General features: G+C 42.7%; 1 protein-coding gene across 1 annotated transcript in view; it reads left to right on the top strand.

Moving 5' to 3' along the window:
* The first annotated feature begins 13,206 nt into the window (after positions 1-13,206).
* Positions 13,207-20,951, top strand: part of DTWD2 (DTW domain containing 2) — a 97,883-nt gene continuing 90,138 nt past the window's right edge. The window contains exon 1 of the mRNA XM_052777039.1: positions 13,207-13,415. Coding sequence (XP_052632999.1) covers positions 13,306-13,415 — 110 coding nt within the window. The 5' untranslated portion in view covers positions 13,207-13,305. The remainder of the gene's footprint in view (positions 13,416-20,951) is intronic.

The following is a 20,951-nucleotide window of genomic DNA, read 5'->3' as shown; positions in this document are numbered from 1 at the left end:
CAGTTTTATTCTGCTACTAAAGATACACTGATAAAGATATAGTATTTCTTCTGCTTCTTTTTCTCTTGATAACAAACTCTTGCCAAGTGTTCACATCTTTCTGCAGGTGTTGCAGGATTTTTCAGGTGCTGGACATCATTAGCAGCTGTGCATGCTCCCTGTTTTTGCTCTAGACTCTCTTCTGAAGAGTCTTCCAGCTTTCCAAGATCCTCTTTTGGAGGACAGTCTACTTACTGTAGTTGTATCTTTTCTCTCTAACATTTTATTTCTAGCCAATTTCTTTATTTCACCTAACACACCTAGAGAGCTTGATAAAGCTTAGTCTGTATCTTCTACCAGTCTTTTGCACACTTTGTATTCTTAATCTCAATTACTGTATGATACCAAGTATGTATAATTAAGATAAATATGAGGAATATGATGAAGTGTGTCTGAATCATTATTTAAAGTTCAGTCAAAAAATTCTTTAGAGAATTCTCCTCCCTGCTGCGGTCTGGTATGAAATCTGCATTTTTTCAAAAGTAGTTTTTCCTAGGAATGCAGTTATCCCTCAGCTTACTGTCTATAAAATCTCATTACTTGCCTTCTCATCCTGATTTGTTAAAAACTCCAGTAATTTCAAGAAAATCAGTAGTTCCTATGAGTCTCCTTTCTCTTGGCTCCAGCTTGTTAAAAGACTTGTTGCCTTTTCCCCAGGTTTTCACAATGTTGTGAGTAAGTTTCAAGCCTTCTAATTTTTATTTTTTTTATCCCCAAGGTCCTTTTGGAGGATCCCACTGCTGCTACTGAATAGTGGTTGGGATTGCTCAGAGGTGGATGTAGGGATAGGGATATAGATTAGGAAGGGCTTAATGGTATTATATTCAAATAGGATGGTGGTACATGTGGGCCACTGTCAGCCTTCCCAAAATCTACACAGGTGACGGAACCTGTGACAGCTCCATGACAGCCTATTCCTTACACATGCACTTCTTATAGTGGTTTTAAGTTAGTTCAAGATAGTGGTTTTTGAGACTGTCACATGACTAATTCAGGGCAAAATCAGGTCCCAGTCTTGGAAAGAAGATGATGCCAGTACGGTCTTTGGGATTCACCGCTCCCAGTGATTTCAAAGCTGGCTCTGATTCTCCCGAGAACACGCTGTCCTGGTTTCAGCTGGGATAGAGTTAACTGTCTTCCTAGTAGCTGGTACAGTGCTATGTTTTGAGTTCAGTATGCAAAGAATGTTGATAACACAGACGTTTTCAGTTGTTGCTAAGTACTGTTTAGACTAAAGTCAAGGATTTTTCAGCTTCTCATGCCCAGCCAGCGAGAAAGCTGGAGGGGCACAAGAAGTTGGCACAGGACACAGCCAGGGCACCTGACCCAAACTGGCCAAAGGGGTATTCCATACCATGTGACATCCCATCCAGTATAGGAACTGGGGAGTGGGGGCAGGGAATCGCTGCTCAGGCACTAGCTGGGTGTCAATTGGCGGGTGGTGAGCAATTGCACTGCGCATCATTTGTACATTCCAATCCTTTTATCATTGCTGTTGTCATTTTATTAGTGTTATCATTATCATTATTAGTTTCTTCTTTTCTGTTCTATTAAACCGTTCTTATCTCAGCCCACAGGTTTTGCTTCTTTCCCCAATTTTCTCCCCCATCCCACTGGGTGGGGGGGAGTGAGTGAGTGGCTGCGTGGTGCTTAGTTGCTGGCTGGGGTTAAACCACGACACACGCTCATTACTGGAGTGTCTGCCCAACACCATGAGTGACCATTCTTCCTTTTACTGGACAATACTTTAAAATGCAAATACACACCTTAAATTCACAGCCAGGGTGTTCCTTAAGCAGGGAGCTAGTTTATAATAACCACATATCCCCCTGCCTCCTGTGTCCTTATGCTGTTTTTTAATGATTTTGCTGGCCTGGCATCTGCAGTGCTATATAAAATAGCCTTTCCTTCCTCTGTCTCCTCCATCCCTCCTATGCAGCCTCACGACTACAATCATGTACATTACGTGCCTGAAGGAACATATTTGGTGCCTACATAGGGGCAGCCCTGTTTAGGTGTGTAAGCACACCCCATCACCCCATTTAACCTCCACACAGCTTGCTGCGCTTGCAGGGACAATGTCAGAGAGAAATAGTCCCAGAATCCTTTTAAGAAAATCCCTATTGTGACTTGTTACAAGACCAGAGGGGTTTTGTAGACTGCCAGAAGTCAGGCTGAGGTTGCAGATGAAAGATAATATAGATGCCATGTCCTTGTCTGGGGACTGCCCTAGGAAGTATATTGCAGGGCCATTATGTCTACAACGCATCAAGGTTTCTACTGACATAATTATTTTAGGCATTGATCTTGTCTACTACATTACCTACCAAGCAGATGGTAGACTGCAGTAAAACAAAATTATCTGTACTACCACAACTATTTACTGTGCAAGGCTACTCCATGGAACTACGTATTTAGGTTATTCAGCTTTGTTCAAAGTCTTCCCTAGAAGTTAAAACTTCTTGTGAAAAGAGATTTAGTCCAGTCTAAGGAAAAGAATTTGGTCAGGGTCTGGCAAAGCATTCAAGTTAGGTTATTAAAAAGGAAACTAACTTCTCAGCAAAATAGAAAGATTTCTAAAATAAATAAGGCAGTTTATTTTTACTCCCTCTGATTTGCTAAATACTGTAAGAAAAAGCATGTTCTGCCTGACAATACATTTTATTATGTGAACAACTCTTTGTAGTGGAAACAAATCCATGAACTTCAGCTTAACTTCCTCAAATGCCTAATATCATTAATGATATTGTTGGGATGATGAAAGATTAGCAAGTATATTGCCAGATTAAGCAAAAATATCAGAAGCAAAGCAAAAACAGAATCACAAAACCCAAGATGTGTCAGCAGAGGTAACTAGAGGGGGACATTATTACATCATGCATCACATTTTGTCTAACTTAGTTGTTCACATGCATCTATTTAACAATTCAGGCTTAACCATAAGAATAAATATAAACTAAAGATACGGCTGCGATAGATGCAGTGTGTCTCAACGTGGAAGACAGGGACAAGAAACAGTCCTAATAGCAGCAGATTTGGGACATCTATACTGTTAGATACAGAGTGAGAGGACTGATTTGCCCTCTGACAGTAAGCAGGAAGCATCCAAGAAAGGTCCTGTCCAGGACCAGGTAGCATCCTGAATTATTCCTCTTAATGCACTTGCCAGGACTTAATGCACTTGCCAGCTCAGAGGAGAAAATGGTCTGCTGTGCTGTATGCTTTGCTGTCTAAGGCATGGTTATGGTCAAAGTTCCTTTTGCTGGAAATATATGTCTCCTAAATACACCTTTCTTTCCATGCCACATACTATTTTCTCTTCTCTCACTACACAGGATGAACTTCTGGTTCCATAATTGCCCCTCTCACACCTCACTGTGGTCTATATTCAAGCTATAGTCTAGTCCTACAGTAGAGTGGCAGATACCCCGATATACTATTTAATACTAGTTCTGGGCTTGGTCTATAAGTCCAGGACAATTGTTCTGCAAAAATACCGCTTTGGAAGAAGACAGCTTTTCTACCGCTTTGGAAGAAGACAGCTTTTCTGGCTTGCTGTACTTTCACATTGTCCTGGTTTCAGCTGGGATAGAGTCTATTTTCTTTCTAGTAGCTGGTATAGTGTTATACTGTTTGGATTCAGTATGAGAAGAATGTTGATAACACACTGATGTTTTCAGTTGTTGCTAAGCAGTGTTTATACCAAGTCAAGGATTTTTCAGCTTCTCATGGCCAGCCAGCAAGAAGGCTGGAGGGGCACAAAAAGTTGGGAGGGGACACAGCCAGGACAGCTGACCCAAACTGTCCAAAGGGGTATTCCATACCATGTGATGTCACGCCTAGTATATAAACTGGGGGGAGTTGGCCTGGGGGGATCGCTGCTGGGGAACTAACTGGGCACAGGTTGGTGAGTGGTGAGCAATTGCACTGTGCATTACTGGTTTCGTATATTTAAATCCTTTTATTATTATTGTCATTTTATTATTGTTATTATTATCATTATTAGTTTCTTCCTTTCTGTTCTATTGAACTGTTCTTATTGCAGCCCACGAGTTTTACCCTTTTCCTTCTGATTCTCTCCCCCATCCCACTGGGGGGGGGGGGAATTGAGTGAGCGGCTGTGTGGTGCTTAGTTGCCGGCTGGGGTTAAACCACAACACACATCTGTCAATACTTTTCTTAAGCAGTCTAGAGATGAAACTGTGAGATGCTCACACTTTACAGACTGCTAGTGTTATTTTCTTGTTCTTTACAAGAAATTTCAGCTGAATCTCCTGTGCTATTGCTGTAACCTGAGGCTTTTACTCCATTTGATGTAGACTTGTCTAGGAGAGTATGTTTACAGTACGAGAAAAACAGATCCTATGGAATGTATTGTGCATCTGTTCTGTGAAACTGCCCAAACTAAGCAATGGCAAGATGTTGCTAAGCACGTGGGCATGAGTAAAGTTGCCCTGACATTTGCATTGCCCTCTGCATTGTCATGGTTTCCAGATGACCAAAACTTCTTGGGTTTAAAGAGAGAGGTACTTCTCCTTTTTGGAGGTGCATTCTTGTAGCCAAGAATAAATCACTCTGGTCATCTCTGTTGGTTGCACATACCATTCTGATAGAAGGAACAGTGAACAAGCCGAATGTTACATTGCAAGACAGGTACAGTTTGGACTTCTTTCATCCTTAACTTTCTGCTTGTTTGTTTGTTAAGACCAAAAGTAATGCAGCTACACTTATTGTGGGAGGTGAGTTAAAGAACAGGGAGTAGTTTCCACACATGTGGACTCTGCCTCCTTTGACTAGGTAGGGTAGGGCATACCATTACTGTCACTGGAGCAGGAAACACTACAGAAATACTGTAATTATGATGTTTGACCAGATTCCCAACACACATTTGTGAAACAGGTGATTGTTTTGTTATGACTTTGAAAAGACTTGCTGAATGCAAAGCTTCTAAAGTGAATGGAAAAAGGGCTTCTGACATCCCAGAGTGCCCTGTAAAAGTACAGCTGAATGGAACATTGACTTCCGGAGGCCTTTAATAAAAGCTCACAGTTAAAGATTTCAGTCAGTATTCCTTAACCAGTGCACTCACAATCTTTTTCTCTCCATGTGATGTCCCACCTCTGCATCAGCAGTGCAAGCCGATACAAGTGAATTCTCCGTACATGCTTGTCAGCTTTCCAGAGACATGTAACATACAGGACTCTCCACTGAGTAATCCTGAAAACAGAAACTGCCTAGTGTAGCTCTAAAGCTGCAAAGCTGTGGAGGACACATTGACCCTTACCTACAGTATTTTAGCAGATACCACTTCAAAGGCTATCTGTCTGCTGCTTATTTTAATCTCTCCATCACTGAATTTCACCTGTTTTGTTTTGCATCTGCTTTTTGTATTTTCAGCTGCATTTTAAAGTTACCAAATGACATACACAGCATACCATGATTATATGACCAACTATACTTGTATCAATACAGAGCATAGATTTTGATTTTTTAATATGATTTTAGGCAAGGATTTTCAAATTAGCATAAAGTTCTCAGTTACCTGTTACTGTAATGTGCTCCAGGTTATCAGAGTTGCAATCACAGGCTGTAATTACAGGTTTAGTGACAGAATTACCTCTGTTATTAGCTCAGTATCATAACTGAGGCCATGATAAAATCAGAAGCCTTGTTACCAAACTTTCTAATCAGTGCTGAAAAGACTGTATCTGAAAATGTGTTTACATTTTACAAATGTTCACTTTTTTCTTTTAAAAAAGTGAATGAAAGTGAATGATTTGTCACAGGATGTATCTCATTTAGCTCAGATGTTCAAAGCTGTTTAAAAAGGGAGATGACACTTGCATGTGACCTCATAAAATACCTTTATGAAATTCCATTTGAGTTTCTTATGCAAAACATGAGATCTAATTGCAATAGATAAAACCAAAAGCAACTGAGAACGCAGTCAGTTTTTACAAACATAAAACCAACCAGACTCATGAGCCTACTTTGGCAACCAAAATAGTACTTTGATGTATTTTTCCAGACCATGATCTCTTCCACATCTTTTGCAACTAACCACTAACAGCAAAATGAAGAATTGAGCACACAGAGATTTGCTAAATCACAGAAACGCAGCAATGTGTGATGTGGCACATCACACAATGAGTGGCAGGCTGGCATGTTGCTTCACAGCACACCGTGGCACGGACAAGAAGAATGCTGCAGCAGCAGCAGAGCAACAGGAAAGGAAAAGTGGTGGCTTGCAAAAGGAAGGGTGACAGAAAAAAAAAAGTGAAGCTGCCACGAAATGTTATTTTTAGCTGGCAATACTTGGATATATTGCCATTCGCCCTTCCAGCAGATTATGACTGTACGCTGCACGGGGCTGGCCCAGTCCAAGACAGTCACTGGGGACCAAGGCCAGTCCCATGGACAGCAGCACATGCCCAGGAAAGCAATATTTTTTCCCCGACATTTACATTTTCACTGGTCTTTTACTTTTTTACTGACACTAGAGATCTGAATGGAAAGACGGACTTCTTTCTCCTCCTCATTCCTCCTTCCAGCATGCTTATGCTAGCACTAGTGCCTGGCTAGCCACGGGGTAAACTGAGCTGGTCTATCTGAGAATAAACAAGAAAAAGAAACTGACAGCATGGTTGTGTAGGCACATGATGACTTGCGCTAGCACCAGGGGCAATGGAGAGGGTGGAAAGAAAGGCAAGATCATCACCTTCAGCAGCAGTGACAATTCATGTACACCTTCAAATTATTTGTTGTTATTTAGAAATATGCTGTGACTTTTGAAGTTTGCTAAATATATGTAGGCTTGAGCAACATGCTCATTTGACCTTAATGGAAATTGGCTGCAGGCAGCCTGCAGCAGCATCCTCTAACACCTGCTACACTGCCAGCGCTCACCAGTTACTGAGCCGGAACAAGCAAACATTATTTTATGAGAACTCAATATGCACACGTTTGTCGACAGTTCTCATTAGGAGAAGGGATCACTAATCCACCATTAAAAGCGACTACCTTATCAGGCACAAATGCCTGCAGAGCCATTGGCATCTGCCCACCAAATGCAGAATGCTGAACTCCAAGCACAGGTAGACCGCAAACAGCCATGCAAGCACTGCAGTATTTATTAAATTTGGAGTAGCATTCTTTCTGTCTAATTAGTAACATTTTATAGTAACAAATGCAACCAAAATGTGCAAAAGCTGCCTCTCAATAATATCTGCTGGCATAATTGTATCTATGCCAGAGGCTTTGGGCTCTGCTAGTATACCTGTGTTAGGTAAAATGCATTTGCAAGTGATGAATGATGCCTGCAGAAGTTATGTAGCTGCAACCAATCTTCAGCCTCCTAAGGGATTCTCTCTTCAAAATGGGACTACACTACCTAAGTTGCTTAGACTAACCTGGGTGATACTTCAAAAGAAAAGCTGCAGTCTGTATCGATATTTGTCCTGCCCCAGTACTTTCCGTCTTCTTGGAAGAAAAATACTACAATGTAAGTACCTTTATATAACTTAGTTGAAACTAGTTCCAATGCAGATTCCCAAAAAGGTTTCAGTGTTCTAAGACAGTAAAGAAATATGGTTCTACTCATAATATGTATTTTCTACACTATTACTTTTTCAAAATGGCAGGTAATTATCCCTAAGTGAAAGAAAGAAAGAGGAAGAACACTTCCTGGTATTAACAGCATGTGAAAACAGGCACACCAACAGTTTTGTGATGTAGTAGTTACCTTGCAAAGTCACACCCTCATTATTTCATGCTAACTCATTTGTGTAGGTATAACCAAAAATAAATGTGTATATACAGGAGTTACCATGAGACAGCTGGGATGGAATAGTTATTTTAAGGTATTTCCTCACATGGAAGTAGTTCTTAACAGTGCTTCCTTACAGTGTATCTCCAGGCTGTGGAGAAAAAAGTTTTAATGTATGAACAAATCCTGTGATTCTGAGAAGGAAATGATGTTATGGAAAATACCTCTCTTTTGGCAAACAATGTAGAAGAGAGGTGCTAAAGAACAACAGCCAGCTCTCCAGAAGAATTTTTATCAGACAGAATAAAGTGAGAATCACTGCTGCAAAGCCTTTTGGACATGATTGCACAAATTTTAGTTCTTATGTCAAGAGAAAAAAATGCAGATGAAGAAACAAACAGGAAGTTTCTGTCACTGCTGCTGTTTCTCTAGTTTATGTAAAGTACATTTCCAACAACTCAGTAGTGACTAAAATATCTGAAATCAATTCTGTGTTTTTCAAGTCACTTGCTGTCAGTTTTTACAAAGCAGTGAGTTATCATGAATGACAGAAAAATCCAAAGACTTTAAATAGAACAGGCGATGTCTGAAGCCCATGGGTTCAACAGATTAGGAAACAACATTATGCACTGTACATCATTGTTACACTGTTCTTGCCATGCAATCAATTTTTCAGTACTGGAGGGCTAAATACTTTTCATTGTTTTTCGGGGGGGGGGGGGGGGCTGATTTTTTTTTATCCTTATCTGCAATCCTTAGCTGCCCAGGCAAACAAGTAAAATAGAATGTTTTACTCCCAGCTTTTGTGTTGTAAATCAATTATAGTATGGCATCTTCTAGAACAGTCACAGACAGCTTTTGCCCTCACAGCACCTCTGTGCATCTGGAAAAATACAACACCTCCAGTAGTAGTCACCAAGTCCTTGGTGGGAGGCTGGAGTTGTATTATTCTTGTCAGCCACGTTGTCTCACTAAACTGGTTTTTTGGCTTCAAAAAGGCCTGCCTCGGGAAACAAGAGGGCTGGCAAACCAGGTCAGTGCATGTTTGCGTCGAACAGAAAGCAAGCTCTTCCCCAAAACTCACCAGTTCCTGGTTTTGAGTTCAGACACCCCCAAACTTGTCCTGCACTGAGCTCTAGTGCCACCCATAGTGGTACTTGCCAACATTGCTCATGAACCCCCTAATCTAACATACTGGCTTCTATATGTGCACGTAGGGTTCTGTTCACACAGAACAGCTTAGAAGGTGCTTTGTTAATACCATTCTTCTGTACAAATAGCAAGATATCTGTCTTCTGTTCCGAGGAATTGGCGCAGAAATATAGAAGAACAAAAAAACCCATCATCTCTTCTTTTTCATTGCAGTCTTTGTATAAGCACCTCCCAGCTCACCTGTCTCCAACCTTGTTTCCCCTTGGCTCACAGTTCTCAGTGCTAGTCAGTTCTCCAGGCTCACCTGTGGCACACTGAGACAGCAGCTTAGCCCGTCACAGCTTCCAAGCTCTCAGCACCAACTCCACTCACGGAGCCTACACCTTGTGCTGACACCAGTGACTGTGCAGTGAGCCTGTTCAGGCAGTTCATCCAGCTTAACTGCTGGCTTTTGGATCAATCCCCTGAACCTATGGCCAAGTATGGGGATGGACAGGAAAGAAGAACCACAACTGGCCCGAATTCAACGTTTGTAAGCTGCCATGAAAGCACATTCTGTATGAGGATATGGCTTTTGCAAAAAAAAAAAGATCATAAATCCAGCAGGATTTCAAATTACTTATGTTGGTATTTGACACCACGAGGCAAGCCAGGGAGTAGAAACATGGCATTTTGAATGAAAAAGGTTAAAGCTGCTGGGGAACTACACCTGCCATTTGAATATGCTTGTTTGAGAACTGCCATCCTGACAGCTTCTTCCCATTTCTTAAAACAAATATATATTAAATTTGAACTTCTTGGGGTGGGGGGTGGAACTTTTCTGGGTACACCACTTTTAACAGCAAAAAATGTAACATGTTCTTACTTAACAAAGGCTAATCCTAAAATAAAAGAGAAATGGTTTATATAAGAATGCAGAAGAGATCAGACATGCAAAGGAATGGTACTTTCCGTAAAATTTAATGGACTTTCCATACTACAGTGAGTCTACAGCTAGTCACTCAACATGTGATCATTCACAATACCAAAAAGGGAACAGTGCAGTACATCAAAGGGTATTAAATGCAAGTAAGAAGCTCCCAGTCACACCATCACTTAGGTCTGTAAATTTTCAAATTGCAAACACTGGTCCAAAGAGATGATGTGAGTTCCTCAGGTTTCTAATATGATGGTGGAGGTGTTAATTTGGATTTAAGTATGCACATCAAATACTCAAGTCATGCATTAAATAGGTAGTGTGGATCTATCTACCTATTAGCCTGCAAAGGACTATCAAGTTCTGCCATAAAAACTATTTTACTTTTTGCCTTAATCTTCAATATTTAGGCATTTCTTCTCTTAAACTTGTTCTGTTGTTTAATACTTTTTGGCCTAGAAATCATGCTTCCAATTTTTTTAAATGCATATTTAGTGTCAGATTTGTAGTTTGCTGGCCTGTAGTGAGAGAAGTTGCTGGTCTGTTAAGCTCTGGAACAACATGCATATAGCAAACACTAGTTCTGTTCCAAAAAAATGCTAGGGTCAAGCTGGCTTTTAATCCCTTCTGCTTTTGTTGGTAGTCCAGAACAGCAATGTTCTGATAACAGGAACCCTCTACCTTCATGCCTACATTTTAGTCACGGGCAGTTTATCCTAACCTGATCTCGTGCCAACATTTTCCTTCAGTTTAAACTGATCACTTTGCTCTTCAGATGTATATATACAGAGAAAAGCTACAGCACTCGCTCTCTGTTTAGTCTCTAGCTATTCCCTGGTACATTTGCCTATTCCCTTGACAATAAAATTACTTCATGTTATTATCACATTTTAGGCATCTATCAGCAGATCAATTTTTCTCTTCTGTGTAGTCAGACCAGAATGATTTACAGTGGTTTACTTCTAAGCTTATGACTGAAGCTGATTATACTTACCAGACCAGATAAAACCTTATTCTTTGAGGACTCTCATGGGAAGCTGTGAAGGCATATTCAGGCTCCTGCCAGTAGCTCTGCATGGGAACGCTTTTCAGTAAGGTGGAAGCAGAAAGGTGACCCTGGACTAAGTCATCCACACTCCTTCTCCTGTCCACTACAATTGCATTACTTCTAATAATCAGCCTAAATAAGCTCTTTGTAGTTTATACCAACTCATCTTGTGACATGGCTTTCAGCTTCATAGAAAAGTCCCATGTGTGCCCTCCCCTCCCCCCCACATTGGTCCCCCTGTCCTAAATTAGGTGACAAATAATACTAGCAATAAATAACTTCATAATTTAAAATTTGCATAGTGGTATATTTTCCTTACCTCTTATTTTTTTTGCATTTACACTGTGTTATTTATAGCCAGCTTTAGAATCACTGGTCTCTGATTTTTTTATCTTGTGAGTAAAATGCATTCTATTGGCTATACAAGAAAATGAATTCATTTGTAGCTTGAGCTACAAATACAAGACTACAGCACAAAAATACAAAACCTAAAAGCAAAACCATCTTAATATTGTGTATGTATGTACATACAGGCCTAAATTACATCAAATGGCTCTGAAGACTGTAAATATGTAAACACAATACATTTTATTTTGGATGCAGAACAGAAAACAGGAAATAACACAACCTGCCAACTTATCTGCAGTTGCTGATTTCAGGAGAGGGCCTCTGCATGGAGATTCACTAGTTACTGTATTTCAGTAGATTTCTAATGTAAGCTGCAGCAACCTTGGGGTTGAATTTCATTTTACCGTGTAATAGACTCCAATATAGTCTGTTTATTATTACATCTGACTTAATGAGCACAGTATAACTTGCATGTAAATCCTGGTCTATAACTACAGTTTAATTCTTAAGAGCAGGTATGTCCTGGTTTTGGCTGGGATAGAGTCTATTTTCTTTCTAGTAGCTGGTATAGTGTTATTTCTTGGATTCAGTATGAGAAGAATGTTGATAACACACTGATGTTTTCAGTTGTTGCTAAGCAGTGTTTATACTAAGGCAAGGATTTTTCAGCTTCTCATGGCCAGCCAGCAAGAAGGCTGGAGGGGCACAAGAAGTTGGGAGGGGACACAGCCAGGACAGCTGACCCAAACTGGCCAAAGGGGTATTCCATACCATGTGATGTCATGCCTAGTATATAAACTGGGGGGAGTTGGCCTTGGGGGGAATCTCTGCTGGGGAACTAACTGGGCACAGGTTGGAGAGTGGTGAGCAACTGCACTGTGCATCACTTGTTTTGTATATTCCAATCCTTTTATTTTTTTTATCCTGTCATTTTATTATTATCATCATTATTATTTTCTTCCTTTCTGTTCTATTAAACCGTTCTTATCTCAACCCATGAGACTTACCTTTTTCCTTCCGATTCTCTCCCTCATCCCATTGGGTGGGGGGGAAGTGAGTGAGCGGCTGCGTGGTGCTTACTTGCTGGCTGGAGTTAAACTACTAGACAAGGTGCTACTGAGGTTGGAAAAGACAGCCATAGCTTATCTGTTACTTTACCACTCTCCTACTCGCATAGCTCATGCTGCAGTCTCTCTCCTGGAGTTGCGGGAACTCAAGAAAGAGTGTAAAGAATACCTACCACGATGGGAAGGTCCGAACGCCTACTCTGAAGCACTTCAAATAAAATATCAATTAAAATGGTCAGGTATGTATTTAACGACCAGCAATTAATTTTTTTCTTATTTTTAAGTGGTATCAAGTTCAATCTCCAACATGACTGTCACTAGCACCAGGCGACCGTTCCCGCCAGGTCTTTGGGCGGAGTGGGACGCCGGCAGCTCCAAGCGCTTGGCCGGGTTTTCTCGCACTTCGCAGTGTGCAGAGCAGCCGAAACCCACGCCACATGCCCCCAGCCAGGCTCCGGCCAGGCCCGCCGTCCCGCAGCCTTCCCCACCCCACGCCCGGTACCGCTCGGACAGGCCGAGAGGCACGGCCGAAGCTGCCATCGCGCCGAAGGAGACGCCGCGCGTGGCAGCGCCCGCCGCCGGCCCCGCGCGGTGCGGCAGGCGACGCCGGGGCCTGGCAGAAGGCGCTAGGGCGGGGCCGGCTGCTGGCGCCGCTCTCGCCGCCTGCAGGCGCCCACACCCTTCCGGGTGAAGGCAGGGGCAGCTCCGAGCCCCCGCGGGAGCCTCAGCCGGGGGAGGCAGCGGGAAGGACCCGAGCGGGGAGAGCCGGCCCCCAGGAGCGACGCGACGCGCGGCAACGGCGCCCCCTGCCGGCCGCGCCACTCCCCAACGTGCCGGGTGAAAGGCTCCCCCCACCCCGATTGGATGAGGCCCCACGAAGGGGCGGGGTCGCCTCACGTGAGCGTGGACGGCGGCCTCTCCTGCCCGCTGGCGCGCCCTGGTGGCGGCCGGCGCTTCCCGCCGCGCCGGCATGGACGGGGGTAGTGCGCCGGCTCCGGCCGAGGAGGGCGATGGTTGCGCAGGCCTGTGGGAGCTGCCGGTGGAGCACTGCGAGAGGCGGCCGGAGTGCGGGCGCTGCAGGTGACGCTCGGGGCAGGGCTGTGGAGGAGCCGCGGGAGCAGCGGGCCCGGTCGGCCCTCGCCCCGCCCCGGTCTTCGGGAGCCTGCGCCGGGGCGGCGCGTCGTCGTCGTGGTGGTGGCGGCGGCGGGCGACGGGCGGCGCAGAGCTCCGGGCAAACGGTGTTTGGTTACTTGGCGGCGGGCCGGGCGGGGGGCGGTCGGTTACTTGGCGGGGAAGGAGTTGCCGTCGCGTGCGGCCCCCCCCCCCCCCCCCCGAAATCTCGCACGTCTCCATGTCCAGAGACAGGCTGCGGGAGCGCACACGCGCACCTTCTCGAGATGTACGTCCGTCCGTAGGCAGCGGAGCTGGCGGTAGACGAGAGTTTCGGGCCGCCGTCGGCCGTTTCACCTCAGGAAAACGCCTTCCCTGCGGCGGGGTGGGGGAGCCGCCTCGGCAGCTCTTGGCGGGGAAGATGGTGGGCAGGGGGAAGGTGGGGAGCGCTTGGGGGGACTTACAAAGGCTGGCAACGAGCTGGTGTGAAGTTGTTGGGTTGTTTTTTTCGGTTTGGGTTTTTTTTTTTTTGTTTTGTTTTGTTTTTTTGAGAAGTCTCTGGTTCTCGCCAGGCGTGTAAGTTTGGCTGTACTGGGTTAGACCCCAAGCCTCTCTTTCCAAGCACAGCCAGCATCTGTGACACCTGGACAAGGTGGAAAATGTTTCCTGGAGTCTGTGGGAGAGTGAGGTGGGGAAGAGGAGGGTGCGGTGTCCCCTAAGTGCCATGCGGTGAAGTACCAGACCTCAGTGCGGCTGCTCAGTCTTTGCTGCTTTGTCAAAAGAAAACGAGAAACTAACCTTATGTGACAACTTTGCAGCTAATTTTGAAATCCATTCAAGCACTGGGGAATGGAAGAGTTAATATAACTTGATGTGAACTCGGGTATCTTTTTAAAGCAGGCAGTGACTTTTGATCTTACAGAAATACCTTGTAACCTGATTATATGTCCATGTATATACGTCCTTTTAAGAGAGTGAGTTGGCAGTATGTCAGTTGTCCCTGAACTGAAAAGTTCGTGCAAAAGCACCAAAGAAAAAAATTTCCAGTACTTATATTGATTTCATCTGTTTCTGTTGATCAGTTAAACAAGTAGAAAGGCATGTAATTTTACTAACAGTGTAGTTGTAGTCTCTTTAAAGCATCAGAGTACAGGAGCTTATTTTTGGTGAGGTTCCTGTAAATAAGTCATCATAAAAAATACGTATCATGTAATGCATAACATTTGTGTGAAGTATTAAAAAAAAATAGTCACAGGCCATAGTTGGTGCCCAAAGGTGAAAACCAAGCAGATGCATGACACTACCCTTTTGCTGCTCTTTTTTTCTCCAGTGAGTTTTAGCTCAGGGGACTTCTTGAGCCAGATGTTGGTTTGTGTTTGTTTAATATGCCCCAGTAGATAATTTTTTTTTTCTTCTGTGAATTTCTCTAGCCCCCCCCGAACCCATGTAAAGTTCTTTTATCTGCAACATCTGGCTGGCAAGAAGACACCTCAGGCCAACAAATCCCAGGGGGAAGAATTACCTTTCTGTTTATTTTGGTTGTAGCTGCTACCTTCCTCTTTTGCGCATAGTATTCAAGGTGTGAGCAAGCCAGAGATTTATACTTTGGCTAGTGTGTTTCTGCTCATTCTTATAAGGACCATTCCTCATGCTATGGCTGCTTAGTTTCCTAGTAACCTTTTGGTAAGTGACTTTGTTAAAAGTCTTTTGGAAAGCTAAAGTTGATTTTTTTTTTTTTTTTTTTACAACTACAGCACCCTTATCCCCATGTTTGTTGAATCTTTCAGAGATCTTAAAATAGTTTTGAAAAGCAAGATTTCCTTTTGCAAAAGCCATGCCAAGTCTTTTCATGTAGATCACGTGTGTTTGTAAGTGTTCACTAACCGTATTTTTAATTATAGTTTCAGCTTACAGTAACAGTTTCATTTGTTGCAGATTTTCATTTTTTTGAAGTTGTTTCATGTTTGCCATTTCTGGTCCTGAGGTGCCAAGGAACAGCTGAATGAGAGTTAACCTACTGTCATTCCTTACTCACCTATTTAACCTTGAGTTCTTTCAAAATGCCTGTAGGGTGCTGCTGATTATTGTTGTTTATTTAGTCAGTGTGTTTCATAAACTCTGCTCTAGTTCCTTCGATTTTGGACAGATTCTCTGCTGAGTCACCTACAAAAATGGTTTCCAGAATAGGCATCCCCCTGTTTTCTTTCATAGTAAAACCTGATGGAAAGTATTTACTCAGCTCCTCATCACCATATAGTATTAAAACAACAGCTTCCTAAAGAGCTCTAAATGAATTACACTTGCTGTGAAGAGCATGGGTACAACGAGGACAGACACTGAAAGAAATGTAGGGGCAGAGAAACCAGGGAGGATAAAAAGACCACAGAGCTGCTTGCTTTTTAAGAAACAAGGAAAGTGGCAATTTTTTTGAAACTAAGTTTTTATGGAGGTTATGATGCAAGACTGAATTCTGCACTCAGTCTATTTTTGCCGTGTATCCTCTCCATCCTCTTCCTCATTCTGGTTGTCATTGAGCACAGCATTCTGTGGCATGACTTGGAGTAAAAGTGAGTAAGTCAGTGACTTAGGGTACATCGTGGGAGGGAATGTTATGAAACTTGATGATTACCCTGAATGTTATCATGATGGTGATGGTTGGGGACAGGTATCTTTAACTGAATCCCTCAATTTTCTAAACTATAGTGTAGATTTTTACTGTAAAGCACCTTAATGAATGTGATTTAAGAGTATTTGGAATCAATGTTTATAGTGGTGATGGTCTGAATTCAGTACAAAAGCACAGAAGAATGGGTTCTCTTTAGCATTATCTGGTGATTCCTCATGGGGACTGACTTAAGGTTTTGGCTTTTTTTTTGATATGGCAAGACATCCTATTGACAGCTTTCTAACAAGTACTCATTCAGTCAAGATGTGAAACAGAAATGTGGGAGTAAGGTAGATAAGTTTTCATTTGGATAATGTGAATGACTTGAGTGTCCTGAAGGAACAGAATGTTTCTAAGTATTATGTGTTTGAGACTTTCTGTTGCCTATGGTGGTTGTAGAGAAAATGCTAGCATTTGCAATAGCTTATGGTGGAGAGTTTGAATGAAATAATGTCATTAAATTTTACATTTTGAAGGCTTGTGTGTGTGTAAGCACTAGTTTAAAAAAAAAAAAAAAGATTGTGGAAAATGATCCTACTCATAGTTGCTGTTTGAGGTGGCAAATGGCTGATGCAAAGGAAGTATGTGCAGTTGACTTTATGCTGTTTTATTCTTGAGGCTACAATTTAATTGGTTGTCTGCCAAAACCAAAAGGTCAGTGGTGATAAACTTTGAATCACCGATGATTATTTGATCACTTCTTAGGCTTTCTCAGCTGACAATATTCAACTTCCTTTCAGAAGTTAAAGACATTTAAATTGCAGAATAAGGTTAGTATAGTTTCCAAGTTGCTGTTAGCATGGAAAACAAAATGAGCAGGCCCCACAATTGAAGCCATATAGGACAACAATTTGATTTTGTGGTGTGACAAGCTGAGAGCAATATACCGTTTTGAAATTTTGTCCTTGTATAGGTCAGAGTTCACTCTTTTCTAGATACTTGGTATGCTGTTAGGGAAAAAGCCTTTTGGTAGTACAAAAGCAATAAATGCACAATGACTTGTTACCGCAGATCTTGACTGTGCATGTGCAGAATTTTACTGTAGTAGGAGAACTTCTGAGGAATGTTTTCAGGAAAAACTAAGATTTTTAACTGTGAGTATTGTTTATGATCTGCGCGTATTGCTAGGTCTCTTGTGGGCCATCAGAAATCCCCACTGGAAACAGTCCTCTATGTTTGCAGGGCTAATTTATGTTGTAAAGCTAGGATAAAGTTAGGATAACAACCACTGGTGTTTTCTCAGGTTCTGCTATGATATATGCTGTTATATGGTATTTGTATTTCAAGGGGCGGGGGGGGCAAGAGGAGTAACTTTAATCCTTTAATACAAATGCTCCCTTTGCCTATATCTAAGGTATTACAGATACTATACTTAATCTGGGTACTGTGTGAGCGCTCTTGATAGTGTTGATAGATTGATAATGATGTGATGGCATAGTGCTGCTTCATGTTTTGAGGAAAAATTTAGTGTTCTTATGTAAGTGTCCCATATTTGTTAATATTTTTTAATATTCCTGTTAAGTCATGCAAAGGCTGAAGCAGCAATGTGGTCTGTTTTCAACACAATAAATATATTCAGTTGCTTTATAGCACATTGGTATGGTATTTAAGTGTAAACATGAATTTTAAAGTTTAATTAACAATCAGAGAGTGAAATAAGCATGCATTAATTCTTTTAGCAATGCCTGCTGCAAGAAAATAGCTCCATAGCCTTTGATTTCTTTGATGTTTTTAAAAATGAACTCCAGGCATTTATTTTCACTGCTCTAAGTTTATTGCAATTTTTCACTCCGTGAAAGTATTGATTACTTATCACTGCTTAAACAAACGTTTTATGAAACTGAAACTGTATGTTTCCTCATGGTTCATGACTTTTAAGAGGTGACTTACTGTTCTGTAGGATATATTTTTAAAAGTTTCATGTATCTCCTGTTATGTTTGCATTGAAAAAAGGAAAAAAAACCCCCCACGTTTAGGTGACAGGCATCACTGGAGTGAAGTTTATTATTCCAGGTTCTTAAGTGGTGTATCAAAGGCAAATTTTTTAAAAATGCTATTAGCACTTTCAAAGACTCCTAAATCTGAGCAATATTTTTGCTGAATTTACTAATTTTCAGTATAGTTAAAGGCGTAAAGTGGGTTTACAAGTGTATCTGAGAACGTACATGTCAAAATTACATCGATAAATAAGGTGATCCTGCAGAGTTTAGAAGGAGCTAAATTTGTGCATCATCAGGATACAGAAAGGAAAAGGCTAAGCAGGTGAAACAAAATGAGACCCATTCACATGCATGTTAAATTTGGCAGCAACTAAAAGCCAGATTGTGCCAGTAATTATGTTCTATGTTCCTTCATCAGGAGAGGTGGGTTCACTGTGTGACTGGAAGGACTCTTGTAGGATTTCAGGAGGGCATTGCTATATCTCATCATTTGGTATTAGTGTGTGTATGTATGGCGCTACTGTGAAGGAGGGTAAGTATCGTCTAGTCTATGGGGATCTCTGTTATTTGTGGTTGGTGCAGCAGTGATAACAAGACACTAGTAATATAGGTCCTTCTCCAAATGGTGGTGGAAAGGAGCAGTATTACCATCTCATACTTTGGTGTAATTCTTTTCCACTTCAGGCATTTTCTCTTTTGCTCTCTGAAGAGGATTATCTGCTTCCTATCAGGACATAATTATCAATGACTACTCTGAGTCCTGTAGGGTTAGGGTTCTCAGCTGTGCCTGTAGTATGATCACACTGTCTTGTCACTATTGCTTACATCACAGAATCACAGTGTCCTGGTTTCAGCTGGGATAGAGTTAATTGTTTTCCTAATAGCTAGTATAGTGCTATGTTTTGAGTTCGAATGTTGATAACACTGATTGTCGTGGTTTAACCCCAGCCAGCAACTAAACACCACGCAGCCGCTCACTCACTCCCCCCCACCCAGTGGGATGGGGGAGAAAATCGGGAAAAGAAACAAAACCCGTGGGTTGAGATAAGAACGGTTTAATAGAACAGAAAAGAAGAAACTAATAATGATAATGATAACACTAATAAAATGACAACAGCAATAATGAAAGGATTGGAATGTACAAATGATGCGCAGTGCAATTGCTCACCACCCGCCGACCGACACCCAGCCAGTCCCCGAGCGGCGAATCCCTGCCCCCCCACTTCCCCGTTCCTATACTGGATGGGACGTCACATGGTATGGAATACCCCGTTGGCCAGTTTGGGTCAGGTGCCCTGGCTGTGTCCTGTGCCAACTTCTTGTGCCCCTCCAGCTTTCTCACTGGCTGGGCATGAGAAGCTGAAAAATCCTTGACATTGGTCTAAACACTACTGAGCAACAACTGAAAACATCAGTGTTATCAACATTCTTTGTTCTGAACTCAAAACATAGCACTGTACCAGCTACTAGGAAGACAGTTAACTCTATCCCAGCTGAAACCAGGACACTGATGTTTTCAGTTGTTGCTAAGTAATGTTTAGACTATAGTCAGTGATTTTTTCAGCTTCTCATACCCAGCCAGCAAGAAGTCTGGAGGGGCACAAGAAGTTGGGAGGGGACACAGCCAGGGCAGCTGACCCCAACCGGCCAAAGGGGTATTCCATACCATGTGATGTCATGTCTAGTGTATAAACTGGGGGGAGTGGGGCTGAGGGGATCGCCACTCAGGGACTAGCTGGGCGTCGGTCGTCGGGTGGTGAGCAATTGCATTGTGCATCACTTGTATATTCCAATCGTTTTATTATCCGTATAGTAATACTATTGTAATTTTATTAGTGTTATCATTATCATTATTAGTTTCTTCTTTTCTGTTCTATTAAACTGTTCTTATCTCAACCCACAAGTTTTACCTTTTTTTCCAATTCTCTCCCCCCTCCCACTGGGTGGGGGGGAAGTGAGTGAGCGGCTGTGTGGTGCTTAGTTGCTGGCTGGGGGTTAAACCATGACACGCAGAATGGGCAAGGTTGGCAGGGACCTCTTGAGATCATCTAGTCCAGACCCCTGCTCAAGCAGGGTCAGCTGGAGCAGGTTGCTAAGGACCATGTCCAGTTGGATTTTGAGTATCCCCAAGGATGGAGACTCCACAACCACTCTGTGAACCTCTTCCAGTGTTTGACCAGTAAAAAAGTGTTTTCCTGTGTTCAGATGGAGTTTCGTGTGTTTTACTTGTGCCCGTTGCCTCTTGCCCTGATAGTGGGCGCTGCTGAGAAGAGTCTGGCTCCATCTTCATTCCCTCCCATCAGGTATTTGTACACATGGATAAGATCCTTCTGATCCTTTTTTCCACGCTGAAGAGTCCCAGCTGTCAGCCTCTCCTCTTATGAAAAATGCTCGTCCTTTCGTCATCTTTGGGTGGGTGCTGGACATGCTCCAGTATGTTTGTGTGTCTTGTGCTGGGAAGCCCAGAACTGGACCCAACGCTGCAGACATGGCTTTACCAGTGCTGAGTAGAGAGGAAGGATCACCTCCCTTGACCTCCAGGAGGTGTTCTTAATGCAGGCCAGGATACTGTTGGCCACCTTTGTGGCAAGGGCGAGGACACTTTGCTGGCTGATGATTAGCTTGTTGTCCGCCAGGTCCTTCTCTACACAGCTGTTTTCCAGCCATTTGGTCCCAAAGTGTGTACTGGTGCTTGGGGTTATTCTTCCCCACATGCAGGACTTTGCATTTCCCTTTGTTGCAACTTCATGAGGTTCCTGTCAGCCCATTTCTCCAGCCTGTCAAGGTTCCTCTTGTCAGAGTCCCATAATCCCTCATGAGGTTCTTCTAGATATTCCACATAGGGAAAGGTGTAAAGTTTAATAGCAGGTTTACTTATTTGAACATATCTGACGTTACATG

The sequence above is a fragment of the Harpia harpyja genome, chromosome Z, assembly GCF_026419915.1.
Source record: "Harpia harpyja isolate bHarHar1 chromosome Z, bHarHar1 primary haplotype, whole genome shotgun sequence".
In the NCBI taxonomy this organism is placed as follows: Eukaryota; Metazoa; Chordata; class Aves; order Accipitriformes; family Accipitridae; genus Harpia; species Harpia harpyja.
Note: the sequence above shows the minus strand (reverse complement) of the source record. Positions and strands in the feature narration are given on the sequence as shown.